The 25,463-nt window shown below is 41.5% G+C and overlaps 1 protein-coding gene across 5 annotated transcripts in view; it reads left to right on the top strand.

Moving 5' to 3' along the window:
• Positions 1-25,463, top strand: part of NPAS2 (neuronal PAS domain protein 2) — a 345,032-nt gene that overhangs the window by 255,119 nt on the left and 64,450 nt on the right. For all 5 annotated transcript variants that reach the window (XM_060309185.2, XM_030838789.2, XM_060309187.1 and 2 more), the window contains 2 exons: positions 17,639-17,787; positions 25,245-25,336. In XM_060309185.2, the coding sequence (XP_060165168.1) occupies positions 17,639-17,787; positions 25,245-25,336 (241 nt within the window). The remainder of the gene's footprint in view (positions 1-17,638; positions 17,788-25,244; positions 25,337-25,463) is intronic.

Genomic DNA, 25,463 nt, shown 5'->3' with positions numbered 1-25,463 from the left:
TATGATGCCTATTCTAGCTGGTGTGAGGTAATACTTCACTGTAGTTTTGATTTTCATTTCTCTAATATTAGTGATGTTGAGCAGCTTTTCGTATGCTTCTTGGCCATCTGTATGTCTTCTTTAGAAAAATGTCTATTTAAGTCTTCTGCCCATTTTTGGATTGGGTTGTTTCTTTAATATTGAGCTGTTTATATATTTTGGAGATTAATCCTTTGTTAATTCATTTGCAAATATTTTCTCCCATTCTGAGGGTTGTCTTTTCGTCTTGTTTACGGTTTCCTTTGCTGTGCAAAAGCTTTGAAGTTTCATTAGGTCCCATTTGTTTATTTTGTTTTTATTTCCATTACTCTAGGAGGTGGATCAAACAAGATCTTGCTATGATTTACGTCACAGAGTGTTCTTCCTGTGTTTTCCTCTAAGAGTTTTATAGTGTCCGGTCTTACATTTAGGTCTCGAATCCATTTTGAGTTTATTTTTGTGTACGGTGTTAGGGAGTGTTCTAATTTCATTCTTCTACATGTAGCTGTCCAGTTTTCCCAGCACCACTTATTGAAGAGACTGTCTTTTCTCCATTGTGTATGCTTGCCTCCTTTGTCATAGATTAGTTGACCATAGGTGCGTGAGTTTGTCTCTGGGCTTTCTATCTTGTTCCATTGATCTGTGTTTCTGTCTTTATGCCAGTACTGTATTGTCTTGATTACTGTAGCTTTGTAGTATAGTCTGAAGTCAGGGAGTCTGATTCCTCCAGCTCCATTTTTTTCCCTCAAGACTGCTTTGGCAATTCGGGGTCTTTTGTGTTTCCATACAAATTGTGAAATGTTTTGTTCTAGTTCTGTGAAAAATGCCATTGGTAGTTTGATAGGGATTGCATTGAATCTGTAGATTTCTTTGGGTAGTATAGTCATTTTCACAATATTGATTCTTCCAATCCAAGAACATGGTATATCTCTCCATCTGTTGGTACCATCTTTAATTTCTTTCATCAGTGTCTTACAGTTTTCTGCATACAGTTCTTTTGTCTCCCTAGGTAGGTTTATTCCTAGGTATTTTATTCTTTTTGTTGCAATGGTAAATGGGAGCGTTTCCTTAATTTCTCTTTCAGAGTTTTCATCATTAGTGTATAGGAATGCAAGAGATTTCTGTGCATTAATTTTGTATCCTGCTACTTTACCAAATTCATTGTTTAGCTCTAGTAGTTTTCTGGTAGCATGTTTAGGATTCTCTATGTAGAGTATCATGTCATCTGCAAACAGTGACAGCTTTACTTCTTTTTTTCCAGTTTGGATTCCTTTTATTTCTTTTTCTTCTCTGATTACTGTGGCTAAAACTTCCAAAACTATGTTGAATAAGAGTGGTGAGAGTGGGCAAACTTATCTTGTTCCTGATGTTAGTGGAAATGGTTTCAGTTTTTCACCATTGAGGACAATGTTGGCTGTGGGTTTGTCATATATGGCCTTTATTATGTTGAGGAAAGTTCGCTCTATGCCTACTTTCTGGAGGGTTTTTATCATAAATGGGTGTTGAATTTTGTCGAAAGCTTTCTCTGCATTTATTGAGAGGATCATATGGTTTTTATCCTTCAGTTTGATAATATAGTGTGTCACGTTGATTGATTTGCATATATTGAAGAATCCTTGCATCCCTGGGATAAACCCCACTTGATCATGGTGTATGATCCTTTTAATGTGCTGTTGGATTCTGTTTGCTAGTATTTTGTTGAGGATTTTTAAATTTATGTTCATCAGTGATATTAGCCTGTAGTTTTTTTTGTGACATCTTTGCCTGATTTTGGTATCAGGGTGATGGTGGCCTCGTAGAATGAGTTTGGGAGTGTTCCTCCCTCTGCTATATTTTGGAAGAGTTTGAGAAGGATAGGTGTTAGCTCATCTCTAAATGTTTGATAGAATTCACCTGTGAAGCCATCTGGTCCTGGGCTTTTGTTTGTTGGAAGATTTTTTTTTCACGGTACGTGGGCCTCTCACTGTTGTGGCCTCTCCGTTGCTGAGCACAGGCTCCGGACGCACAGGCTCAGCGACCATGGCTTACGGGCCCAGCCGCGCCGCGGCATGTGGGATCTTCCAGGACCAGGGCATGAACCCATGTCCCCTGCATCAGCAGGCGGACTCTCAACCACTGCGCCACCAGGGAAGCCCTGTTGGAAGATTTTTAATCACAGTTTCAATTTCAGTGCTTGTGATTGGTCTGTTCATATTTTCTGTTTCTTCCTGGTTCAGTCTCGGAAGGTTGTGCATTTCTAAGAATTTGTCCATTTCTTCCAGATTGTCCATTTTAGTGGCATATAGTTGCTTGTAGTAATCTCTCATGATCCTTTGTATTTCTGCAGTGTCAGTTGTTACTTCTCCTTTTTCATTTCTAATTCTATTGAGTCTTCTCCCTTTTTTCTTGATGAGTCTGGCTAATGGTTTATCAATTTTGTTTATCTTCTGAAAGAACCAGCTTTTAGTTTTATTGATCTTTGCTATCGTTTCTTTCATTTCTTTTTCATTTATTACTGATCTGATTTTTATGATTTCTTTCCTTCTGCTAACTTTGGGGTTTTTTTGTTCTTCTTTCTCTAATTGCTTCAGGTGCAAGTTTAGGTTGTTTATTCGAGATTTTTCCTGTTTCTTAAGTTAGGATTGTATTGCTATAAACTTCCCTCTTAGAACTGCTTTTGCTGCATCCCATAGGTTTTGGGTCATCGTGTTTTCATTGTCATTTGTTTCTAGGTATTCTTTTATTTCCTCTTTGATGTGTTCAGTGATCTCTTGGTTATTAAGTAGTGTATTGTTTAGCCTCCATGTGTTTGTATTTCTTACAGATTTTTTCCTGTAATTGATATCTAGTCTCATAGTGTTATGGTTGGAAAAGATACTTGATACGATTTCAATTTTCTTAAATTTACCAAGGCTTGATTTGTGACCCAAGGTATGATCTATCCTGGAGAATGTTCCATGAGCACTTGAGAAGAACGTGTACTCTGTTGTTTTTGGATGGAATGTCCTATAAATATCAGTTAAGTCCATCTTGTTTAATGTAACCTTTAAAGCTTGTGTTTTCTTATTTATTTTCATTTTGGATGATCTGTCCATTGGTGAAAGTGGGGTGTTAAAGTCCCCTACTATGATTGTGTTACTGTCAATTTCCCCTTTTATGGCTGTTAGTATTTGCCTTATGTATTGAGGTGCTTCTATGTTGGGTGCATAAATATTTACAATTGTTATGTCTTCTTCTTGTATTGATCCCTTGATCATCAGGTAGTATCCTCCTTTGTCTCTTGTAATAGTCTTTGTTTTAAAGTCTATTTTGTCTGATATGAGAATTGCTACTCCAGCTCTCTTTAGATTTCCATTTGCATGGAATATCTTTTTCCATCCCCTCACTTTCAGTCTGTATGTGTCCCTAGGTCTGAAGTGGGTCTCTTATAGACAGCATATATGTGGGTCTTGTTTTTCTATCCATTCAGCTAGTCTGTGTCTTTTGGTTGGAGCATTTAATCCATTCACGTTTAAGGTAATTATCGATATGTATGTTCCTATGACCATTTTCTTAATCGTTTTGGGTTTGTTTGTTTGTTTGATTTTTGCGGTACGCGGGCCTCTCACTGTTGTGGTCTCCCCCGTTGCGGAGCACAGGTTCCAGACGCGCAGGCTCAGTGGCCATGGCTCACGGGCGTAGCCGCTCCACGGCATGTGGGATCTTCCTGGACCAGGGCACGAACCCGTGTCCCCGTGCATCAGCAGGCGGACTCTCAACCACTGTGCCACCAGGGAAGCCCTTGGGTCTGTTTTTGTAGATCCTTTTCTTCTCTTGTGTTTCCCACTTGGAGAAGTTCCTTTAGCATGTGTTGTAAAGCTGGTTTGGTGGTGCTGAATTCTCTTAGCTTTTGCTTGTCTGTAAAGCTTTTAATTTCTCTGTCAAATCTGAATGAGATCCTTGCTGGGTAGAGTAATCTTGGTTGTAGGTTTTTCCCCTTCATCACTTTAAATATGTCCTGCCAGTCCCTTCTGGCTTGCAGAGTTTCTGCTGAAAGATCAGCTGTTAACCTTATGAGGATTCCCTTATGTGTTATTTGTTGGTTTTCCCTTGCTGCTTTTAATATTCTTTGTATTTAATTTTTGATAGTTTGATTAATATGTGTGTTGGCATGTTTCTTCTTGGATTTATCCTGTATGGGACTCTCTGTGTTTCCTGGAGTTGATTAACTATTTCCTTTTCCATATTAGGGAAGTTTTCAACTATAATCTCTTCAAATATTTTCTCAGTCCCTTTCTTTTTCTCTTCTTCTTCTGGGACCCCTATAATTCGAATGTTGGTGCATTTAATGTTGTCCCAGTGGTCTCTGAGACTGTCCTCAGTTCTTTTCATTCTTTTTTCTTTATTCTGCTCTGCAGTAGTTATTTCTACTATTTTATCTTCCAGGTCACTTATCCGTTCTTCTGCCTCAGTTATTCTGCTATTGATCCCTTTTAGAGGATTTTTAATTTCATTTATTGTGTTGTTCATCACTGTTTGCTTGCTCTTTAGTTCTTCTAGGTCCTTGTTAAATGTTTCTTGTATTTTCTCCATTCTGTTTCCAAGATTTTGGATTATCTTTACTGTCATTACTCTGAATTCTTTTTCAGGTAGACTGCCTATTTCCTCTTCATTTGTTAGGTCTGGTGGGTTTTTACTTTGCTCCTTCATCTGCTGTGTGTTTCTCTGTCTTCTCATTTTGCTTAACTTACTGTGTTTGGGGTCTCCTTTTCGCAGGCTGCAGGTTAGTAGTTTCCGTTGTTTTTGGTGTCTGTCCCCAGTGGCTAAGGTTGGTTCAGTGGGTTGTATAGGCTTCCTGGTGGAGGAGACTGGTGCCTGTATTCTGGTGGATGTGGCTGGATCTTGTCTTTCTGGTGGACAGGTCCACGTCTGGTGGTGTGTTTTGGGGTGTCTGTGGCCTTATTATGATTTTAGGCAGCCTCTGTGCTAATGGGTGGGGTTGTGTTACTGTCTTGTTAGTTGTTTGGCATAGGGTGTCCTGCACTGTAGCTTGCTGGTTGGTGAATGGAGCTGGGTTTTGGCGTTGAGATGGAGATCTCTAGGAGATTTTCACCGTTTGATATTATATGGGGCTTGGTGGTCTCTGGTGGACCAGTGCCCTGAACTTGGCTCTCCCACCTCAGTGACAGTCCTGATGCCTGGCTGGAGCAGCAAGAACCTGTCCTCCACACGGCTCATAATAAAAGGGAGGAAAAAAAGAAAGAAAGAAGAAGATAAAGTAAAATAAAATGAAGTTATTAAAATAAAAAATAATTATTAAGAAAAAAATTTTTTTGAGTAAAAGAATAAAAACGGACAGACAGAACCCTAGGACAAATGGTAAAAGCAAAGCTATAGAGACAAAATCTCACACAGAAGCATTCACATACACACTCACAAAAAGAGAAAAAAATATATATATCGTTGCTCCCAAAGTCCACCTCCTCAATTTGGGATGATTCGTTGTCTGTTCATGTATTCCAGAGATGCTGGGTACATGAAGTTAATTGTGGAGATTTAATCCACGGCTCCTGAGGCTGCTGGGAGAGATTTCCCTTCCTCTTCTTTGTTCGCACAGCTCCCAGGGTTCAGCTTTGGATTTGGCCCCGCCTCTGCGTGTAGGTCAGCGGAGGGCGTCTGTTCTTTGCTCAGACAGGATGGGCTTAAAGGAGCCGCTGATTCGGGGGCTCTGGCTCACTCAAGCCAGGGGGAGGGAGGGGTACGGAGTGCGGGGTGAGCCTGCGGCGGCAGAGGCCGGCGTGACGTTGCAGCAGCCTGAGGCGCGCCGTGAGTTCTCCAGGGGAAGTTGTCCCTGGATCCCGGGACCCTGGCAGTGGCCGGCTGCACAGGCTCCCTGGAAGAGGGGTGTGGATAGTGACCTGTGTTCGCACACAGGCTTCTTGGTGGCGGCAGCAGCAGCCCTAGTGTCTCATGCCCGTCTCTGGGGTCTGCGCTGTTAGCCGTGGCTCGCGCCCGTTTCTGGAGCTCCTTTAAGCAGCGTTCTTAATCCCCTCTCCTCGCGCACCAGGAAACAAAGAGGCAAGAAAAAGCCTCTTGCCTCTTTGGCAGGTCCAGACTTTTCCCCGGACTCCCTCCCGTATAGCCATGATGCACTAACCCCCTGCAGGCTGTGTTCACGCCGCCAACCCCAGTCCTCTCCCTGCGCTCCGACCGAAGCCCGAGCCTCAGCTCGCAGCCCCGCCCGCCCCGGCGGGTGAGCAGACAAGCCTCTCGGCCTGGTGAGTGCCGGTCGGCCCCGATCCTCTGTGCGGGAATCTCCCCGCTTTGCCCTCCGCACCCCTGTTGCTGTGCTCTCCTCCGCGGCTCGGAAGCTCCCCCCTCCGCCTCCCGCAGTCTCCGCCCGCGGAGGGGCTTCCTAGTGTGTGGAAACCTTTCCTCCTTCACAGCTCCCTCCCACTGGTGCAGGTCCTGTCTCTATCTATTGTCTCTGTTTATTCTTTTTTCTTTTGCCCTACCCAGGTATGTGGGGAGTTTCTTGCCTTTTGGGAGGTCTGAGGTCTTCTGCCAGCGTTCAGTAGGTGTTCTGTAGGAGTTGTTCCACGTGTAGATGTATTTCTGGTGTATTTGTGGGGAGGAAGGTGATCTCTGCGTCTTACTCCTCCGCCATCTTGAAGCTCCTCTATCACACCTTGGATTTCTCGTCTAGTAGCGGCAGGATATTTTTTAAATGTCAAAAGAAAAGAACCATTAGCCCAGAATTATATATCCAGTGAAAATATCGTTCAGAAATGAAGGTAAATGAAGATATTCTCAAATGCAGGAAACCTAAAAAAGCTTCTTATTAAGAGACCTGCTCTGAAAGAATTGCTAAAGGATTTCTTTTTTAACAGAAAGGCAATGATACCAGATGGAAACTTGGGATATGAAATAGGAAGAGTAACAGAAATGGTAAATATCTGCCTAAATATAATATTAATAGATAGTCTGACATTTGGGGAAAAAAGTAATCTGATCTGATTCAGCGTATGTAGATCTGATTCATCACCTGTAGATCTGATTCAGCGCGTGTACATCTGCTTCAGCACATGTAGATCTGATTCAGCATATGTAGATCTGATTCAGCGTATGTAACATAACTGCAATATAAAGACGGGGAGGGTAAAGGGAATTATTAGGAGTAAAGTTTCCACATTCCACTTGAAATGGCAAAATATTCTAAGTAGGCCCTGAAAAGATGTTTTTCTATTATAATCCTTAATTACTAAAAATTATGCAAAGAAATATAGTAAATAAAAACACAGTAGATATTTATTTTTTTAATTGAGGTATAGTTGATTTACAATGTTGTGTTAATTACTGCTGTACAGCAAAGTGACTCATTTATACATATATATATACATTCCTTTTTTTAATATTCTTTTCCATTATGGTGTATCATAGGATATTGTATATAGTTGCCTGTGCTACACAGTAGGACCTTGTTGTTTATCCATCATATATATAAAAGCTTACATCTGCTAACTCCAACCATCACCTTCCCCCAACACCTTCCCCCTTGACAACCACCACTCTGTTCTCTGTGTCTAGGAGTTTGTTTCTGTTTCATAGATGGGTTCATTTGTGTCATATTTTAGGTTTCCCATATAAGTGGTATCATATGGTATTTGTCTTTGTCTGACTTACTTCACTTAATATGATAATCTCTAATTGTATCCGTGTTGCTGCAAATGGCATTATTTCATTCTTTTTTATGGCTGAGTAGTATTCCATTGTGTATATGTACCACATCTTCTTTAACCATTCATCTGTCAGTGGACATTTAGGTTGTTTACATGACTTGGCTATTGTGAATAGTGCTGCTATGAACATAGGGGTGCATGTATCATTTTGAATTATAGTTTTGTCTGGATATATGCCCACAAGTGGGATTGCTGGATCATATGGTAATTCTATTTTTAGTCTTCTGAGGAACCCCCATATTGTTTTCCACAGTGGCTGCACCAACTTATATTCCCACCAACAGTGTAGGAGGGTTCCCTTTACTCCACACCTTCTCCAGTATTTGTTATTTGTAGACTTTTTGATGATGGCCATTCTGACTGGTATGAGGTGGTCCCTTGTAGCTTTGATTTGCATTTCTCTAATAATTAGTGATGTTGAGCATCTTTTCATGTGCCTGTTGGCTACCTGTATTTCTTCTTTGGAGAAATGTCTATTTAGGTCTTCTGCCTATTTTTTGATTGGGTTGCTTGTTTTTTTTGTTGTTGAGTTGTATGAGCTGTTTGTATATTTTGGAAATTAAGCCCTTGTCAGTTGCATCATTTGCAAATATTTTCTCCCATTCTGTAGGTTGTCTTTGCATCTTCTTTATGGTTTCCTTTGCTGTGCAAAAAGTTGTAAGTTTCATTAGGTTCCATTTGTTTTTGTTTTTTTTTCTATTGCCTTGGGAGACCTAAGAAATCATTAGCATGATTTATGTCAGAGAATGTTTTGCCTATGACCTCTGCTAGGAGTTTTATGGTGTCATGTTTTATGTTTAAGTCATTAAGCCATTTTGAGTTTATTTGTGTGTATGGTGTGAGGGTTTGTTCTAACTTCATTGATTGACAAGCAGTGGTCCAACTTTCCCAGCACCACTTGCTGAAGAGAATGTTTTTTCCCATTGTATATTCTTGCCTCCTTTGTCAAAGATTAATTGACTGTAGCTGCATGGGTTAGATAAATTAAAATGGAATAAACCCAAAAGAAAGCAGGAAAGGAGAAACAGGAACAACAAAAAAACAAATGGACAAACAAAAAGTGAAAAAACAGGACACAGATGGCATACCTAAATCCAAACATATAAATAATTACACTAAATGCAATGGCCTACACATGCCAACTAAAAGACATCTTCAGAATGGATTTTTTAAAATGACATGACATTCACTTTATATATGATGATATACATAGGTTAAAAGTAAAACTATGGAAAATGATATACCACATAAATTAATTAAAGCCAGAGTGGCAATAAAATACTATAAAATAAAGTATACTTCATAGCAAAGAAAATTGCCAGGAATAAAGAGTGATATTACATAATGATAAAGAGTCAGTATACTAAGAACACATAACAATTCTATATGTGTATATACCTAACAACAGGGCTTCGAAATACATAAAGCACAACCTAAAGAACTGTGACAAGAATTTAATATGCCTTTCTCAGTAATAGAACTAGCATATAGAAATTCAGTAAAGATATAGAAGAATTAAAAAATACTATCAACCAAAAAGATATGCTTGACAATTGTAGAAAACTCCACCCAACAGTAGCAGAATACACATTATTTTCAAGTACACGTTGAACGTTCAATAAGATAAATCAAATCCTTCTTCACAAAACAAATGTAAAAAAGTCTAATGAACTGAGATTAAATTAGAAACAGAAATATAGTGGGGGGGAGAAAAAGATAGCACTTTTTTGACACTACATTTCTAAGTAATCCAAGGGTCAAAGAGGAAGTCTCAAGGAATATTAGAAAGTATTTTGAACTGAACAAGAGTAAAATTATAACATAGCAAAATCTGTGGGTTGCTTCTAAGGCAGTGCTTAGAGGGAAAGCTGTATCGTTAAATGTTCATAATAGAAAAGAGAAAAGGTCTTAAATCAAGAACTTAAGCTTCTGCTGTAAGAAACTAGAAATGAAAGAGCAGAGTAAGCTCAAAACAAGAAGAAGAATGGAAATTACAGATATAAGAGCAGAAATCAATAAGAGTGAAAACAAAAATAATAGGGAAAGATCAGTGAAACCAAAAGGTGATTTTTAAAAAATCAGTAAAATTGGTAAGCCTATTGCAAGAATGACAAAAAAAGAAGACATACATTACCAATAGCAGGAATTTTATAGAGGAGATGTCATTGCACCACCCTTCAGACATTAAAAGGACCATAAGGGAATTCTTTGAACAATGGAACCTTTATAAGTTCAACAACTTAGATGGGAGGAACCAATTACTCAAAAACTATAAACTACCAAAACTCATACAAGAAGAAATAGAGGGCCTCCCTGGTGGCGCAGCGGTTGAGAATCCGCCTGCTGATGCAGGGGACACGGGTTCGTGCCCCGGCCCGGGAAGATCCCACATGCCGTGGAGCGGCTGGGTCCGTGACCCATGGCTGCTGAGCCTGTGCATCCGGAGCCTGTGCTCCGCAACGGGAGAGGCCACAGCAGTGAGAGGCCCGCGTACCACAAAAAAAAAAAAAAAAAAAAAAAAAAAAAGAAGAAGAAGAAGAAATAGAAAGCCTAGAATCCTGTAACTAATAAGGAAATTGAATTTGTAGTTTAAAATCTTGTGAAAAAGAAATCTTCATACCCACATGGTTCCACTGATGAATTCTGTCAATCATTAAAAGAAGAATTATCACCAATTTTACACAGTCTCCTCCAGGGGAGGAAATACTTCCCAACTTATTTTGTGAGACCAGCGTTACCCAGAAGAAGACAGTACAAGAAAAGAAAACTATGGACCAATATTCTTCATGAACACAGATGCAGAAATCCTCAACCATGCATTAGCAAATCATGTCCATCTGTCTGTCTATATCTATCTATCTGCCTATCAAATACATCATGACCAAGCAGAGTTTTATCCAGGGAAAATAAGGCTATACAATATTTGAAAACCAGTCAGTGTATCAGTGTAACCCACCAAGTTTGAAAGCTATGGAAGAAAAACCAAACCACATGATTATATTAATTGATGCAGAAAAGGAATTTGACAAAATTCAACTTCTATTCATGATACAAACTCTCAGCAAACTAGGAGTAGGAGGGAATTTCCTCCTATTTATGCATTTACGTAAAAGGCATAAGGGCATTTACATAAAACCTATGGCTAATATACTTAATGGCAAAAGACTGAATGTTTTCCCCCTAAAATGGTAAACAAGGTAAAATTATCTGCTCTCATGACTTTTCTTCAACATCATGCTGCTAGTTCTAACCAGAGTAATGAGACAGTAAAAGAACTCAAAGGCATATTGACTGGAAAAAAAAGAAACAACACTTTCCTCATTCACAGATGACATGATTGTGTATATAGAACATCCAGAGAGACTTACAAAAAAAAAAAAAAAAGCTCCTATAACTAATAAGTGAATTTAGCAAGGTCACAGGATACAAAGTTAAAACACACAAATCAATCATCTTTCTATAGGTTAGCTATGAAAACTATTAGAAACTGATATTAAAAACATAATTTATAATCCATCCCCCAAAATGAAATACTTAGGTATAAATCTAATAAAACGTGTGAAGTATGTGTGTAAAAACTGCAAAATGCTCCTAACAGAAATCAATGAAGACCTCAGTAAATGGAAAGACAATGTATTTATGTATTGGAAGACTCAGCAGAGTAAAGATATCAGTTTTCCCCAAATTGGTCCATAGATTTAAAAGAATTCCAATCAAAATCCCAGCAGAACTCTTTGTAGATAAAAACAAGTTCCTTGGGGCTTCCCTGGTGACGCAGTGGTTGAGAGTCCGCCTGCCGATGCAGGGGACGCGGGTTCGTGCCCCGGTCTGGGAGAATCCCACATGCCGCAGAGCGGCTGGGCCCGTGAGCCATGGCTGCTGAGCCTGTGCGTCTGGAGCCTGTGCTCCGCAACGGGAGAGGCCACGACAGTGAGAGGCCCGCATAACGCAAAAAAAAAAAAAAACAAATTCCTTGTAAAATGTAATGGAAAGGCATAGGCACCAGAATGATCAAATTAAAAAAGAATGAAATAGTGCCATTTGCAGCGACATGGATGGACCTAGAGATGATCATACTAAGTGAAGTAAGTCAGACAGAGAAAGACAATATAATATCACTTATATGTGGAAACTGGAAAAAAAATGATACAAATGAACTTATTTGCAAAATAGAAACAGACCCACAGACTTAGAAAACAAATTTATGGTCACCAAAGGGGAAAGGTGGAGGGGAGGGATAAATTAGGAGATTGGGATTAACATATACACACTCCTATATATAAAATAGATAATCAACATGGACCTATTATATAGCATAGGGAACCCTACTCATTACTCTGCAATATCCTATATGGGAAAAGAATCTGAAAGAGAATAGATATATGTATATGTATAACTGAATCACTTTGCTGTACACCTGAAACTAACACAACATTGGAAATCAACCATACTCCAATATAAAATAATTTTTTTTAATTTAATGGAAAGGCATAAGCACTAGAATGGTCAAAATAATTTTGAAAAAGAATAAAGTTGGAGGAATCACATTATTAATTTTAAGACTTACTATAAAACTACAGTAATTGCACAATATGGTACTGGTGGAGGGAAAGCTCCACATTTCCCTGGAACAAACAGAGAATAGATAACCCAGAAACTGAATCACATAAAGTTGACCAATTGATTTTTCACAAAGGTGCAAAGGTAATTCAGTGTAGAAATGTCATTTCAAAAAAGTGGAGTTGGAACAACTGGACAGCCATATGCAAACACACTTTCACCTAAACCTTACATGTTATAAAAATAACTCAAAATGGATCATAAGTCTAAAGGTAAAATGTGTAAAACTCTTAGAAGAAAACACAGGAGAAAATCTTCGTGGCCTGAGGTTAGGCCAGGGGTTCTTAGATCTGACACCAAAGCACAAGCCATAAAAAGCAAAAAATGGTTAACTTGGGCTTCATCAAAATTTAAAACTTTTACTCCGTGAAAGACACTTATTAAGAGAATGAAAAGGCAAGCTGGAAAAATATTGACAGATCACATGTCTGACAAAGGATTGTATCAGAATATATAACGAACTCTCAAACCTCAACAGTAAGGAAACAAACAGCCCCATTTTAAAATGCCGAAGGGCATGAACGGATGCTTCACCAAAGAGGATGTACAGATGGCATAAAAGTACATGAAAAGATGTTCAACATCATTAGCGATTAGAAAAATGCAAATGAAAGCCCAATGAGCTAGCACTGCACATCTCTTAGATGAGCTAAAACAAAAAGTACTGACAATACTAACTCCCCTTGAGGATGTGGAACATCTGGATCACTTCTACAGCGCTAGCAAGAGAGAAAAGGGTACCGCCACCCTGGAAAACAGTCTGGCGGTTTCTTAGAAAGTTAAACATACACTTTCCACGTGATCCAGCCATCCTACTCCCAGGTTACTTACTTCAGAGAGCTGACAACTTAGGTTCACACAAAAACCTGTACACAAATGTTTACAGCATCTCTACTTATGAACGAAAATGGGAAACAACCCAAATCTCCTTCAGCAGGGGAATGGATAAGCCAGCTGTGTTACATCCATGCAGTAGAAAACTACTCATCCGTGAGAAGGGGAAGGTGTTGGTAGGTGCAGCAACTTGGACGAACCTCAAAGGCATCGTGCTGGGTAGAAGCCAGCTCATAAGTTGACATGCTGTCTGATTCTGTTTATGTGACATTTTCAAGAAGAGAACACAATGATGGAGAACAGAACCGGGGCTTCCAGGGGTTACAGATGTGGAGAGAATGAGGGAGTTGTAGAAGGAGGTGGGAGAGTGCAGCGCTTCATAGCATGGGCACCTGAGTTGGCCTTCTCCACCACTTCGTAGTCCTGTGACGTCGGGAGTTATACAGCCTCTCAGTGCCTCAGCTTCACCTGTGAAATGGGAATGCTAACAGTACCTACCTGCAAGGGTCATGGTGAGGATTAAAGGAATGAATACATGTAGGGCACTTGAAATAGTGCTGTTATATAGTAAGTGCCCAGCAAGTGTTATCTGTGTCGCCAGTGTCCCGTGGGAGACATCAGAAAAGATAACCTGGAGCTCTTGGAGCCCCGCACTCTAAGCCAAAGGCTGAGGCTTGTATCAATGTATGTGTAAAACACACACACACACCCCTTCCCTTCCTCCTGGACCTCCTCTCTCTTTTTTTTCTCTCTCTTAAACTCAATAAAAAGAAGACAAACAACCCAATTGAAAAATGGGCAGAAGATTTGAAGAGACACTTCACAAAAGAAGATACACGAAAGAGGGTTAAGCATGGGAAAAGATGCTGACATCACTCATCATGAGAAAAATGCCAATTAAAACCACAATGAGATAACGCTACAGTGGCTAAGGTGAAGAAAGACTGACAATGCCAAGTGTTTGCAAGGATGTGGAGCAACAGGAACTCTCATACGGTGCAGGTGGAAATGCAGAAACAGGACAGCCATTTTGTATAACTATACGGTACTAGGCTACAATGTTAAACATACTCTTATGACATGACCCAGCAGTTTCATACCTTTGTACTTAGCCCTGTGTCTGCACAAAGACAAGGAAATGAATACTCAGAGCAGTGTTATTATTTTTTTGATTTTTATACAAATTTTAAAGGTTACTTTCCATTTACAATTATTCCACAACATTGGCTTTATTCCCCATGTTGTATAATAAGAGCAGCATTATTCTTAATACCCCCGAAGTAGAAACAGCCCAGTTGAATACTAGTCAGCAGTCAAAAGGAGTGAAGTATTAATATATACAACAGCATGGATGAATCGCCAAAACTTTATGCTAAATAAAAGTCAAAGATTCTGGTGCTGGGCTTCCCTGCTGACGCAGTGGTTGGGGGTCCGCCTGCTGATGCAGGAGACACGGGTTCGTGCCCCGGTCCGGGAAGATCCCACATGCCACGGAGCGGCTGGGCCCGTGAGCCATGGCCGCTGAGCCTGCGCGTCTGGAGCCTGTGCTCCGCAACGGGAGAGGCCACAACAGTGAGAGGCCCGCGTACCGCAAAAAAAAAAAAAAAAAAAAAGATTCTGTGCTCTCTGTTTCCATTTATATGAAATCGTCGAAAAGACAAAACGACAGTGACAGCAGACCAGTGGTTTCCCGGGGCTGTGGTCCGGGGAGATCAGCAGCGAAGATGCAGGAGAAACCCTTTTAGGATCGAGGAGCTGCTTTACAGCTCAATTTTGGTGGTGGTTCCAGTTACCAAGCTTCATCAAACTACGCGCATAAAATGGATGCGTTTCACTGAACATAAATAACGCCTTAAAGGAAAAAACAAACCCAAAGGCTGATTGTTTAAGTGTCTTTCAACCTGTTTTCCCAGTGCCTTAGGCGTGGTGGTCTCGGGGCCTGACGAGCAGACCTCCTTATCAGAAATAAGGTCATTTAAGGCTTTTTTTTTTCCTTTTTGGCTCAGAGCTGTGGATTCCGCTGACACTGACCAATTTCCAGTGGGCACCATCATGTGTCCCAGGCGGAGGCTGACAGAAACAAGCTTGTGTTCCTGTCACTAATGATATAAGCCTTCATCATTGTCTCTGCCAGGCTGTGTTCATTGTCATTATACCCACTGAAGAAGAGAACAGAGTCATAATGAGCTGGGTGTTATCTGCTCACCAATAATTTATAATGGGCAAACTAGGACAGGAACAGAGCTTTTTTTGACTAAGGAGGTTGCATGTCACTCTTCAAATCTAGGCCAAAAAATTATTTATAATGCATAGACAGTCACTCAGAAAGTTAAAAGGTTCCTTTCTTCTCTCCCATGTGTTTGAACAGTATGCTTTTCACCTTGGACTGGCACAAAGGCACCTCGGCATCTTACTGCTACACCTGCAGTCAGACTGTGGGAGAGATTGGGAGAGAGTGTACTTGAAGATAGTGACTAGCCTAGGAATGAGGCCTTTGTAGAAATGCCTTGAGGATTTCGGGTCCTCCCAGAAATCCAAGGAGAGGAAGGAGGGAAAAGTCAGGAAAAGGAAGAGACCCTTAGGTAAGGGTAGCTACCACACTCCTTAGGTGAGCTGTGAAGAATTACCTCAGCTGTTATCAGGAAACCCTCCAAACTGAGACGAAATCAGCAAAAGATGACTTGTATACGGGTGGGTTGAAACCAAGACAGGTCGTGCGCAATTAGGCAGTGACAAGCAGAATGGTTGTGGCCATCACAGCATCAAGGGAAAGGGTGTTTGGGGTGTGTGCCTCTGTTTCTAAGGGCTGTTTGGGGAAGCTGTATCTATGGGGATACTGACATCTGTGGATATTGGTACCTGCCCTAGGGGAGGCGAATCCCTCTGAGGGGAACCTGCTGAGTTGTCACAAGCCACCAGCATCCTGTCCTGACCACGCATTGGCCAGTGGCCTCCTGGTGGGTGATCTGCTGCTCCAGGCACCTTGACCCCGGGCCCCAGGGGGCCTGGACCAGCAAGTTCAATGGACCCTGCAGCTGTGGCCCTTGTTCTCTCTCGGTGAGCTGACTTTCTGGAACGAATCCATCTGGGGTGAATTAGGGAGGGGTGGGTCAGCTTTGAGTAAGGGGGCTGTTGGCCTGTGGTGTGTCTAAGGATCAAGGCCTCTGGGGTGCCACAGCTTCTCAGACTTCTTCAGGCTATGGGGGGCGGGTTGGTCCCTTGTCTAGTAGAGCAGCCCCTGCAGCTGCGATTTCCTATCCGAGTTCCTGGGATCCTAGGCTGCCTCAGTGCCTCAGTGGCTCAGAGCAGATCCCTTCCCCTCAAACTGAGCAGCTCCACTTTGATCTCTTCTGTAGGCGTGCAGTGTAGTGTGTCATTTTAAAAAAAAAAAAAAAAGTCTATTTTTAGAGCAGTTTTAAGTTCCCAGCAAAATTGAGTGGAAGGTACAGAGATTTTCCATATGCTCTCTGTCGCTATATATGCACAGCCTCCCCGATTACAAACACCCCACCAACAAGCCTGGTCCGTTTGCTGCAACTGGTGAAGCTACATTGACACGTCACTGTCCCACAAAGACCGTAGTCTAGGGTTCACTCTTGGGGTTGTACATTCTCTGGGTTTGGCCAAATATATGACACACGTCTGCCATTATAGTATCATATAGACTAGTTTCACAGCCCTGAAAATCCCGTGTCCACCTGTTCATTCCCCCACCACCTCAAGCCCTGGCAGCCGCTGATCTTTTTACTGTCGCCATGGTTTTGTCTTTTCCAGAAGGTCATAGAGTTGGAGTCCTCAAGTGTGCAGTCGTTGCAGATTAGCTCTTTCACTCAGTAACATGCATTGATGTTTCCACCATGTCATTTTTAAAAGGGTTCAGCAACATTTAGCAGCTTGTCACATGCAGTCCCTGTCACGTTGCCTCTGAACCGTACGTGGCTTGTAGATGGTTTTGTGTGGGGTGTGCCTGGACTCCCCAACAGGATGATGAGCTCCGGGGCAGTGGGCAGGACGTGTGCCCTGGGTGGCACTGGCTCTCTACCGGACACTCAGGGTGCCTGGTTATCCCTCGTGACTTGGCGTCAGGGGCTAGGCGCTCTGGGTTGGAGGGGACCTGGTTTGGGCCTGAGGACAGACTGTCAGAGCAAACCCCTCGGGGCTGTTTATCGTGATAATCAGCATGTCATTTGTTCTCTGGAGTCAGAGCATCTGGCCACAGAGCCGATCTGTAAGATTTTGCATCTGAGGCATGACTCACTGATCCTGTCTCTCTTTGTGGCCAGGAGCCTCGCGTAACATTTTTTCTGTCCCTGTTACTCAGCTCGGAAATATGGCGCACGTTTCTTTCCTTGAAAAGTTTTGATTAGATGATCTCAGCAGAACACATTCTGACCAAAAGTGCGTCCATCCCGTAAGGAAGGCTTCCAGAAGTGGAATGTTCCAGTAACCTGTGTATTTTGCGTTGACAGAGCTTCTCGAAACAAGTCTGAGAAGAAGCGTCGGGACCAGTTCAATGTTCTCATCAAAGAGCTCAGCTCCATGCTGCCTGGCAACACGCGGAAGATGGACAAGACCACCGTGCTGGAGAAGGTCATCGGATTCCTGCAGAAACACAATGGTAATGGTTACGCTTCTCTCCGTTTTTACTCCGTTCCTGCCATTTCCCTTTGGCAATGACTTCACCAAGTTGGTCTTCCTGCTTGGTTCTCCCTCCCCAGCAAACCCGATCTCCTCCGTCATAGGTTTCCTCTTTCCAAGGCGCTCCACCCTCTAGAAAAACCCTGTCTCCAGCAGGTTTGGGACAGGACACTCACCTCCCAAATTGCTTTCTCAGCCAGAGGAGGGAATCCAGAGCAGACTCACAGGTCGCACCCAACCCAAGCAGGGCGGCACTAACAATGGAAGCATCTTGATTAGAAATGTCTGGAGCGAGCCTTTTCGTACAGCCCTGCCATGACCAGGTATTCATTTTCCAGTGGATCAGACGGTACTGGTGTCTCCATCCATTGCCGCCACCGCCCCTAAACTCTTTGGCCTTCTACCAAAGAGTTTAGGTAGAAGGAAAAAATTAATACCATGGGAAAAAAAATACCATGGAAAAAAGTAATCAAAAATAATTAATTGACTTAATATCAAATCCGTTTTTTAATTGAGGTGTAACTCACATAGCATAAAATTGACTACTTTAAAGTTTATAGTTCTCTGGCTTTTAGTATACTCACAGGTTGTACAACCATAGACACTATCTAATTTTATCATCCCCCAAAGAAACCCTGTACCCCACTAGCAGTCACTTCCCATTTCCACCCTCCCTCCAAGTCTTGGCAACCACTGATCTATTGAATCCTTCTGTCTCTATAGATTTGCCTGTTCTGGGCATTGCATACAAATGGAATCATACAATGCGTGGTCTTTCGTTTCTGGCTTCTTTCACTTAGCATCCTTATTTTAGCAAGTATCTGTGTTTCATTTCTTTTTATGGCCAAATGATATGCTATTGTGAGGATATACCACTTCACTTATCTGTTTACCAGTTGACAGGTATTTGGGCTGTTTTCACTCTTTTGGCTGTTAAATAATGCTGCTGTGAACATTCCTGTACAAGGTTTTGAGTGGATATATATTTTCAGTTCTCTTGGGTATACCTAGGAGTGGAATTGCTTGGTTGAATGGTAACTTGGTGTTTAAATGTTTGAGAAACTGCCAGACTGTTTGCCACAGCAGTGGTACCATTTTTACATTCCCAGCAGCAATGGATGAAGATTCCAGTTTCTCCACATCCTCACCGACACTTGTTATTGTCTGATTGTGTGTGTGTGTGTTTATTATAGCCTTCCTGGTTGATAAGAAGTGATATTTCATTGTGGTTTTGATTTCCATTTCCCTAATATCTAATGATGTTGAGCTTTTCATGGGCTTACTGGCACATGGCAAATTTGTATGTCTTCTTTAGAGACTGTCTATTCAAATCGTTTGCCCATTTTTAATTGGATTATTTATATTTTTGCTATTGAGTTGTAAGATTTCTGGATACTAGACCCTTATCAGATATATAATTTGTAAATACATTCCTCATTCCGTGGGCTGTCTTTTCACTTTCTTAATGATGTCCTTTGACATAGGAAAGTTTTAAGTTTGATGATATCCAATTTATCTTCTTGTTGTTGGTGGTGGTTTCTTGTGCTTTAGGTATCATATCTAAGAAACTATTGTCGATGAAGGTCATGAACGTTTAAATCTATATTTTCCTCTAATAGTTTTATAATTTTAAGCTATAATTTAAGCACTTAGATATAAGCCATAGGTTAAACATTTAGATATTTGATCCACTTTGAGTTAATTTTTTGTATATGGAGTAAAAATAGTCAAAATTCATCCTTTTACAAGTGACTAGTTATTCCAGCACTCCACTCTTTTTTTTAACTTTTCAATACTTTATAAAGGTATAACACTCATACAGAAAATACACAGATCATAACTGTACAGTTGAATTAGTTATGACAGAGTGAATACAGCCAGGAAGCCAACACCCAGGTCACGAAATAGAAGCTTCCTCAATAGTTGCCCCTTCCTATTTACCTCTGCTTTCCCCAAAGGTATTCTCTGGCTGACTTCCAATACCAGAGATTGGTTTCATCTGTTGGGCCCTCACTCAGATGCAATCATACATTATGAACATGATATTTGTGTGACTAATCTGTATTCTTCCAGCGCAATGGCTGATTCATTTTCATTGGTACCTAGTATTCCATTATACGAACTTATTACTTGAACTCATGTCTTTCTCAAATCATCCTGTCTCCATTTTACTCTCCTTCCAACCCTTTTACCTCTTAGCATGGCCCACCCTGCACTACTGCTCCCCTGTGGATGGTACAAAAAAACTGAAGAGTTAGGCGAGGGTTCAGGAGCTACTAACAAGCAAGAACAGAATTCTTTTTTTTTTTCCTTAGCCATGACACCAAACATATTAAAGTCAGAAATGTCAGGTTACTGAGGAGATAATTACAGATCTTCTGTGCTTACCGTGATGCTTCTCCTTCACTGAACATTTTCCTAGACAAGATGATTTCATGGAAGAGGGCACAGCTGGGACACTAGAAAGTTTCATTGTACTTGTTATTCTTTTATTATTTCTGTAATGATTGTGTATACCTATTACAAATGTGACAGTAATGATATATCTCCTTTTTTACCCCGAAGCTGCCCAGGGGAGAGTAAAGAATATGTTAATTGCTTTTGTTAAAAGTCAGGGAAGAACAGTCAAGCCGGGAACAAGAATAAAGGATTGCAGCAATATTTGATTGCCCCCAATAATTTAAGCAGAATGGTTATATTTCCTAAATGATGATTTAGCTAAATGAAAGGGCAGGTTGGTTTGATTACCAAGATATCGTGTGCAAATTACTCAAACTAGGTCAGTGCCACTGAGAAATAGGACAGCTGAGATCAGGTTCATCAGTGTGACATTTATGTTGGGCTCTGTCCACTGTGGAATTACAGAATTGTCAAATCTGGGACCTGGAAAGGATCCGTCAGCAGAAATGCAGCCTCCTACCACCAGGAGTGCCTGTGTCCATCTCACCTTTTTCTTAAGACTAAGGCCTACTCCACACAGCCCCCTGAAACGCAACCAGGATCAACCCCAGATCTCCCTCATCCTTATTCCACATTCAAAAGAAGATAGAAAATCCAAGACAGATTTTATTGAGAAACATCACGGTTGGACCAAAATTTAGATTAAAGCAAAAAACAAAAACAAACAATAACTTAACTTATAATCCAAATGGACATGAACTCCACAAGCATCTGCGGTGGAGTGGAAGATAGCATGGTTAGCATTAATTCGGGGCTCACCTGGAGCCAGGCAGGCATTGTTCTAAGGGCTCCATAGAGTAACTCACTGGAGTGTATCTCATCTGAGCCTTGCAGTGACCCTTGGGTTGGTACCTTTTCACAGATGAGGGAACCGAGGCACAGAGATGTTCAGCCACTATTATCAGACAGCCAGGAAGGTACAGAATCCAAACCAGGCATTCTGTCTCCAGAGCCCAAGGTTTTAACATTACACCGTACTGCTTCTCCGCAAGACATGATTTATGGGACGCTTACAGATAGAGACGTCATAGCTACACTATAGCTGTTGATTAGTGTGGCCTTTTAGACTACTGGCTCTCACCCTTGGTGGCCCCTTAGAATCACCTGAGGAGCTTTTAAAAGTACATGTAACTGGGTCACAGCTCACAGGCCAACACCTCAGAATTTCTAGGGGTGGAACCCAGGTTGTGAGCTGGAGCGGGCTCAAACCAGCTTGCAAAAGGTGATCGTTAAATTTTCAAGAGTTTTCCAAGCCAGTTGACATCAAGTTGGCAGCTAGAAATCAGCCAGGGTCTGAGAATTTACACCATAAAAACAGGCGAACACTACTGCTGTGGGTGTGGAGAGCCTTTGACCAGCTCACCCCTGGGTCAGGCCTAAGCATCAGTATTTTTAAAGCTGCCCAGGTGATTCCAGCGTGCAGCCAGGGTTAAGAACTGTGGATTTAGATGTACTTTCTGCCTTCGCGCTGAAGGTGGCCCACGTGATCCGTCAGGCATGAGGATGAGGTGCAGGTACTCGTTATAATTATTTAGCTCTTTCCTCAATGATCTGTCAAGCATCCCTGTTTTCTCAGCCTGGGAGATACACCTTCACCCTGGAGTGCATACGTTTTCTCTTTGGAGTAATCCAACTCAAAATGAGAATCTGACCGTGTTTCTCTGTAGGGAACTGTTGTGTCATCAGGATCTGTTACAGGAGAGAAACCCCTAAACTATGTGGATAGCAAGGCATATTGGGCAGTCTTATCCACACCCGTGGAAACGTTACTTCTACGAGACCAGGCTGACCTGTGTGCTTTCCTCTGCCTGTGCGAGTCTCAGCTGATTCAGTGTCACTTTCTCCCAACATCAAATTCTAGTCTTCATCCTTGCCCCTTCCGTACGTCTGCCTTAGTGAGCGGGGGTGGGGTGGAGATGGCAGCAGAACAAGGAGAAATGTCCCTGTTGGACAGGGTGACAGTTACCCCATCCAGCCTATTTTCTGCCCCATTTTCCAGACGACTCCTTGACCGTATATAACCTAAAATCGTACCTGCTTGTTCATGCATAGCATGAGCTATTGGGAGGTGAACGTTCTAGTGCACAAGTACAACTTAAACTCTGGTAGACTTTGGGGGTTCAGCTTCTGATTGCAATGTTCCCCTGCAAAATTGCTCCCAGATGGTGGTGCTTCCCTTGCTGTTTAGAAACCACTCTGACGATATTGCTTTGCTAATCCTGCCCTGTCACCTATAGCTTGTAATATTGTTCCCGTAAAATGCCGGTAGAGATGAGATTATAACACTGAATTCGATTTCCCAGTTTAACTTGCTCGGAGGCATTTTATCTATTTTTTAACGTGCTATGGATGGAGCCTTAACTTGCAAGGGCTGTAATTAGATTATTGAAAATCAAAGTGAATGAAATGGCAGCTTTCATTATTATTATGCTGTTGCTGTGGAAAGTATCTAGTCATACTGAATGAGCTAAAAGAAATGTAAGTTGGATGGTCCTTGTCTATATCAGATTTGGGCTGCCAGAAAGACTCTTCTCCTAGACAAACAATTAACCTACAGTTTCATCCTGATGGTCGAGGAATTTTACAGAAGAGCGTATGTGTTGGGAAAAGGGGGAGGGTATTTATGGGTTCGTTGATAAGCATAGCCGCAAGTCCATCTCTTTTCTAAGTGCTAAAAGGGTCGCAGTCATTGATCTGAGGAACTGGGAGTTTCACCCTCTCCTCTTTGGCTCAGCTGGGACCCCAGAACGATAACTGGCCCAGATGTGTGTGTAGCGCCTGGCCTCTGCTTCCCAGGATGCCTTTCACTGGGCACAGCCTGTGGCCACAGTGGCATCAGCTGAGAGGGGTCCCCACACTGGTCCCCGCTGGTGGCCCTTCAGTGCTGTTGGCTGACTACCTGTCCACCATGGTTTCCTTTCCTGGGTTTCTTCCTGTGTTCAGTGACCAATGGCCGTTAGTGGCTCTTTTGTGCTCCTTTCAAATCATGAAAGACAAAACTTCAGTTGTGTGCAAGAGCAGCAAAAATTCTTTCAGAAATCAAGAAGGGAGATCTCTTCCCCGCAGGGAATGCGGGGTGACTGAACTCGGGGAGGTTTACAGAGTCACACGTGTAACTCACCCTTCACAGCATCTTCATTCAGGAGTGACCACTTTCATTCATTCACATCCATTCACTCAGATGTCAGGATGAACTCGCCAAACTCCCTGCGGAGAAACTACCAACAACACAGCGTCAAAGGAGAAGGCCTTTAAATGCCTCTCCTCGTTTAAGTTGATAGATTATCTGCCTGAACAATTTGCATTTTCTAGGAAGTTGTTGAACAGAATATGATTCTCTCTGAGGTAAAGAGATAAATCATAGCTACGTGGGTTTTTCTTAGCACCAAGAAAATAACCCCTAAAGAAACCTCTTACTACATAAAGTGGAGCAAAACATTGGTTAAAGATGGAGGATAAACTGAAGGAAAAACAAATATATCCAGTATAGCATTTGAGCTCCCTGTAATAATCTTATAAGAGATATTTTATTAATAAAGCACCCTCTTTCAAAAAGGCAGAAGCCAGACATGGAAAAGTGTTCAACGACACTTAATGGGTAAAGAAGATATGCTACATATATACAGTGAAATATTACTCAGCCATAAAAAAGAGTGAAATAATGTCATTTGCAGCAACATGGATGGACTTGGAGGGCATTATGCTAAGCGAAATAAGTCAGACAGAGAAAGATAAATACTGTGTGTGCTATCACTTATACGTAGAATCTAAAAAATACAACAAACTAGTGAATATAACAAAAAAGAAGCAGGTTCACAGCTATAGAGAACAAACTAGTGGTTACCAGTGGCGGTGGGAGGGGGTAGACAATACAGGGCTGGGGGATTGAGAGGCACAGACTATTGGGTGTAAGATAGGCTCCAGGATGTATTGTACAACACAGGGCATAGAGCCAATATTTTATAATAACTGTAAATGGAAAGTAACCTTTAAAAATTATATAAAAATTAAAAAACAAAAAAGAGGTTTGAAGATTAGTCAGTAAACCAAAAAAAAGTGAAATGCCCTGAAATCTTACAGTTTTCATAGGAAAGAAACTTGATTGGTATTTTCCCGAGCTTGACAAAAATCCTAAGAATTTACATGAAGTTACCGAGTTGTAAAGCAGAAGGAAATTATTCTAAGTCATGAATAGTAAAAACCAATTTCAATCAACTATGATAAAGAAAAGACAAAAGGGCAGGAGCGCTAGAGTGTTTAAGGAGTCCTGTGTAGACCAATGACTATTAAATTTACAAATACGAAAAACGTCTTCCAAACAAGGTAGTTACTTGAAACGGGCAAAGTACAGATTAACCCAAAAAAGTTTTGGGAAGAGTAAATTCTGGCCTTAAAAGCAACTAAGTAACATGCTTTTGTATAGCACATTATACTTCAGGAACTGGAAATGCTGAAAAATACATGACAGTCTGCACAGACACAGTAGGTTAGATACTACGCACCTAAGATGTTTCTGGAACTTTGAAAATACCAGCTCACTAAATCGTTTTGTTTCACTTTGACCATGAAGAAGCAGCTTAAGGATGTGACCCTCCATCCCTGTCCTTGTTCCTGTTGCCTTGAGAGGTGGCAACCACATAACTCCAACCGCTGATGGGCTTTGTCATGTAGAAATTCAAGGGCGTGGTACCACCTGCTAATTGTAGGCACTACACCCAGTGCAGAGGGTGGGCTTCTCTCCTCACAGAAGCCTCATTGAAGGGGTGTGAAAATGTCAAGAGGTGTTTTTAAGCCCATTGCGTCCAAAGCACCGGGTCCTCAGAATCAGAGTAACCTATGTCCTTCTATCAGCTTCTTTCATTACACTACACACTTACGCAAAATCACGTAGAAATCACGTGTGCTTCATCTGTTAATTCCAAGTTCTAGGTGCCTTCCCATCTAAAAGCTTGTTTATGCTTTTTTTTTTTTTTTTAGAAGTCTCAGCGCAAACGGAAATCTGTGACATTCAGCAGGACTGGAAGCCTTCATTCCTCAGTAATGAAGAATTCACCCAGCTGATGTTGGAGGTGACATGCACTTTCCAATTAGCTTAACGGGTTGCAAATTAAAATCTAGCTGCTTGCTCCAGATAAGACCCTGTGCCCAAAGTAAACAGCCGTTCTCGACCCTGCAAAGAGGGCTGGGAACAGATAG

This window comes from Globicephala melas, chromosome 12 (genome assembly GCF_963455315.2).
Source record: "Globicephala melas chromosome 12, mGloMel1.2, whole genome shotgun sequence".
NCBI lineage: Eukaryota > Metazoa > Chordata > Mammalia > Artiodactyla > Delphinidae > Globicephala > Globicephala melas.
This window is presented reverse-complemented; position numbering and strand designations above follow the sequence as displayed.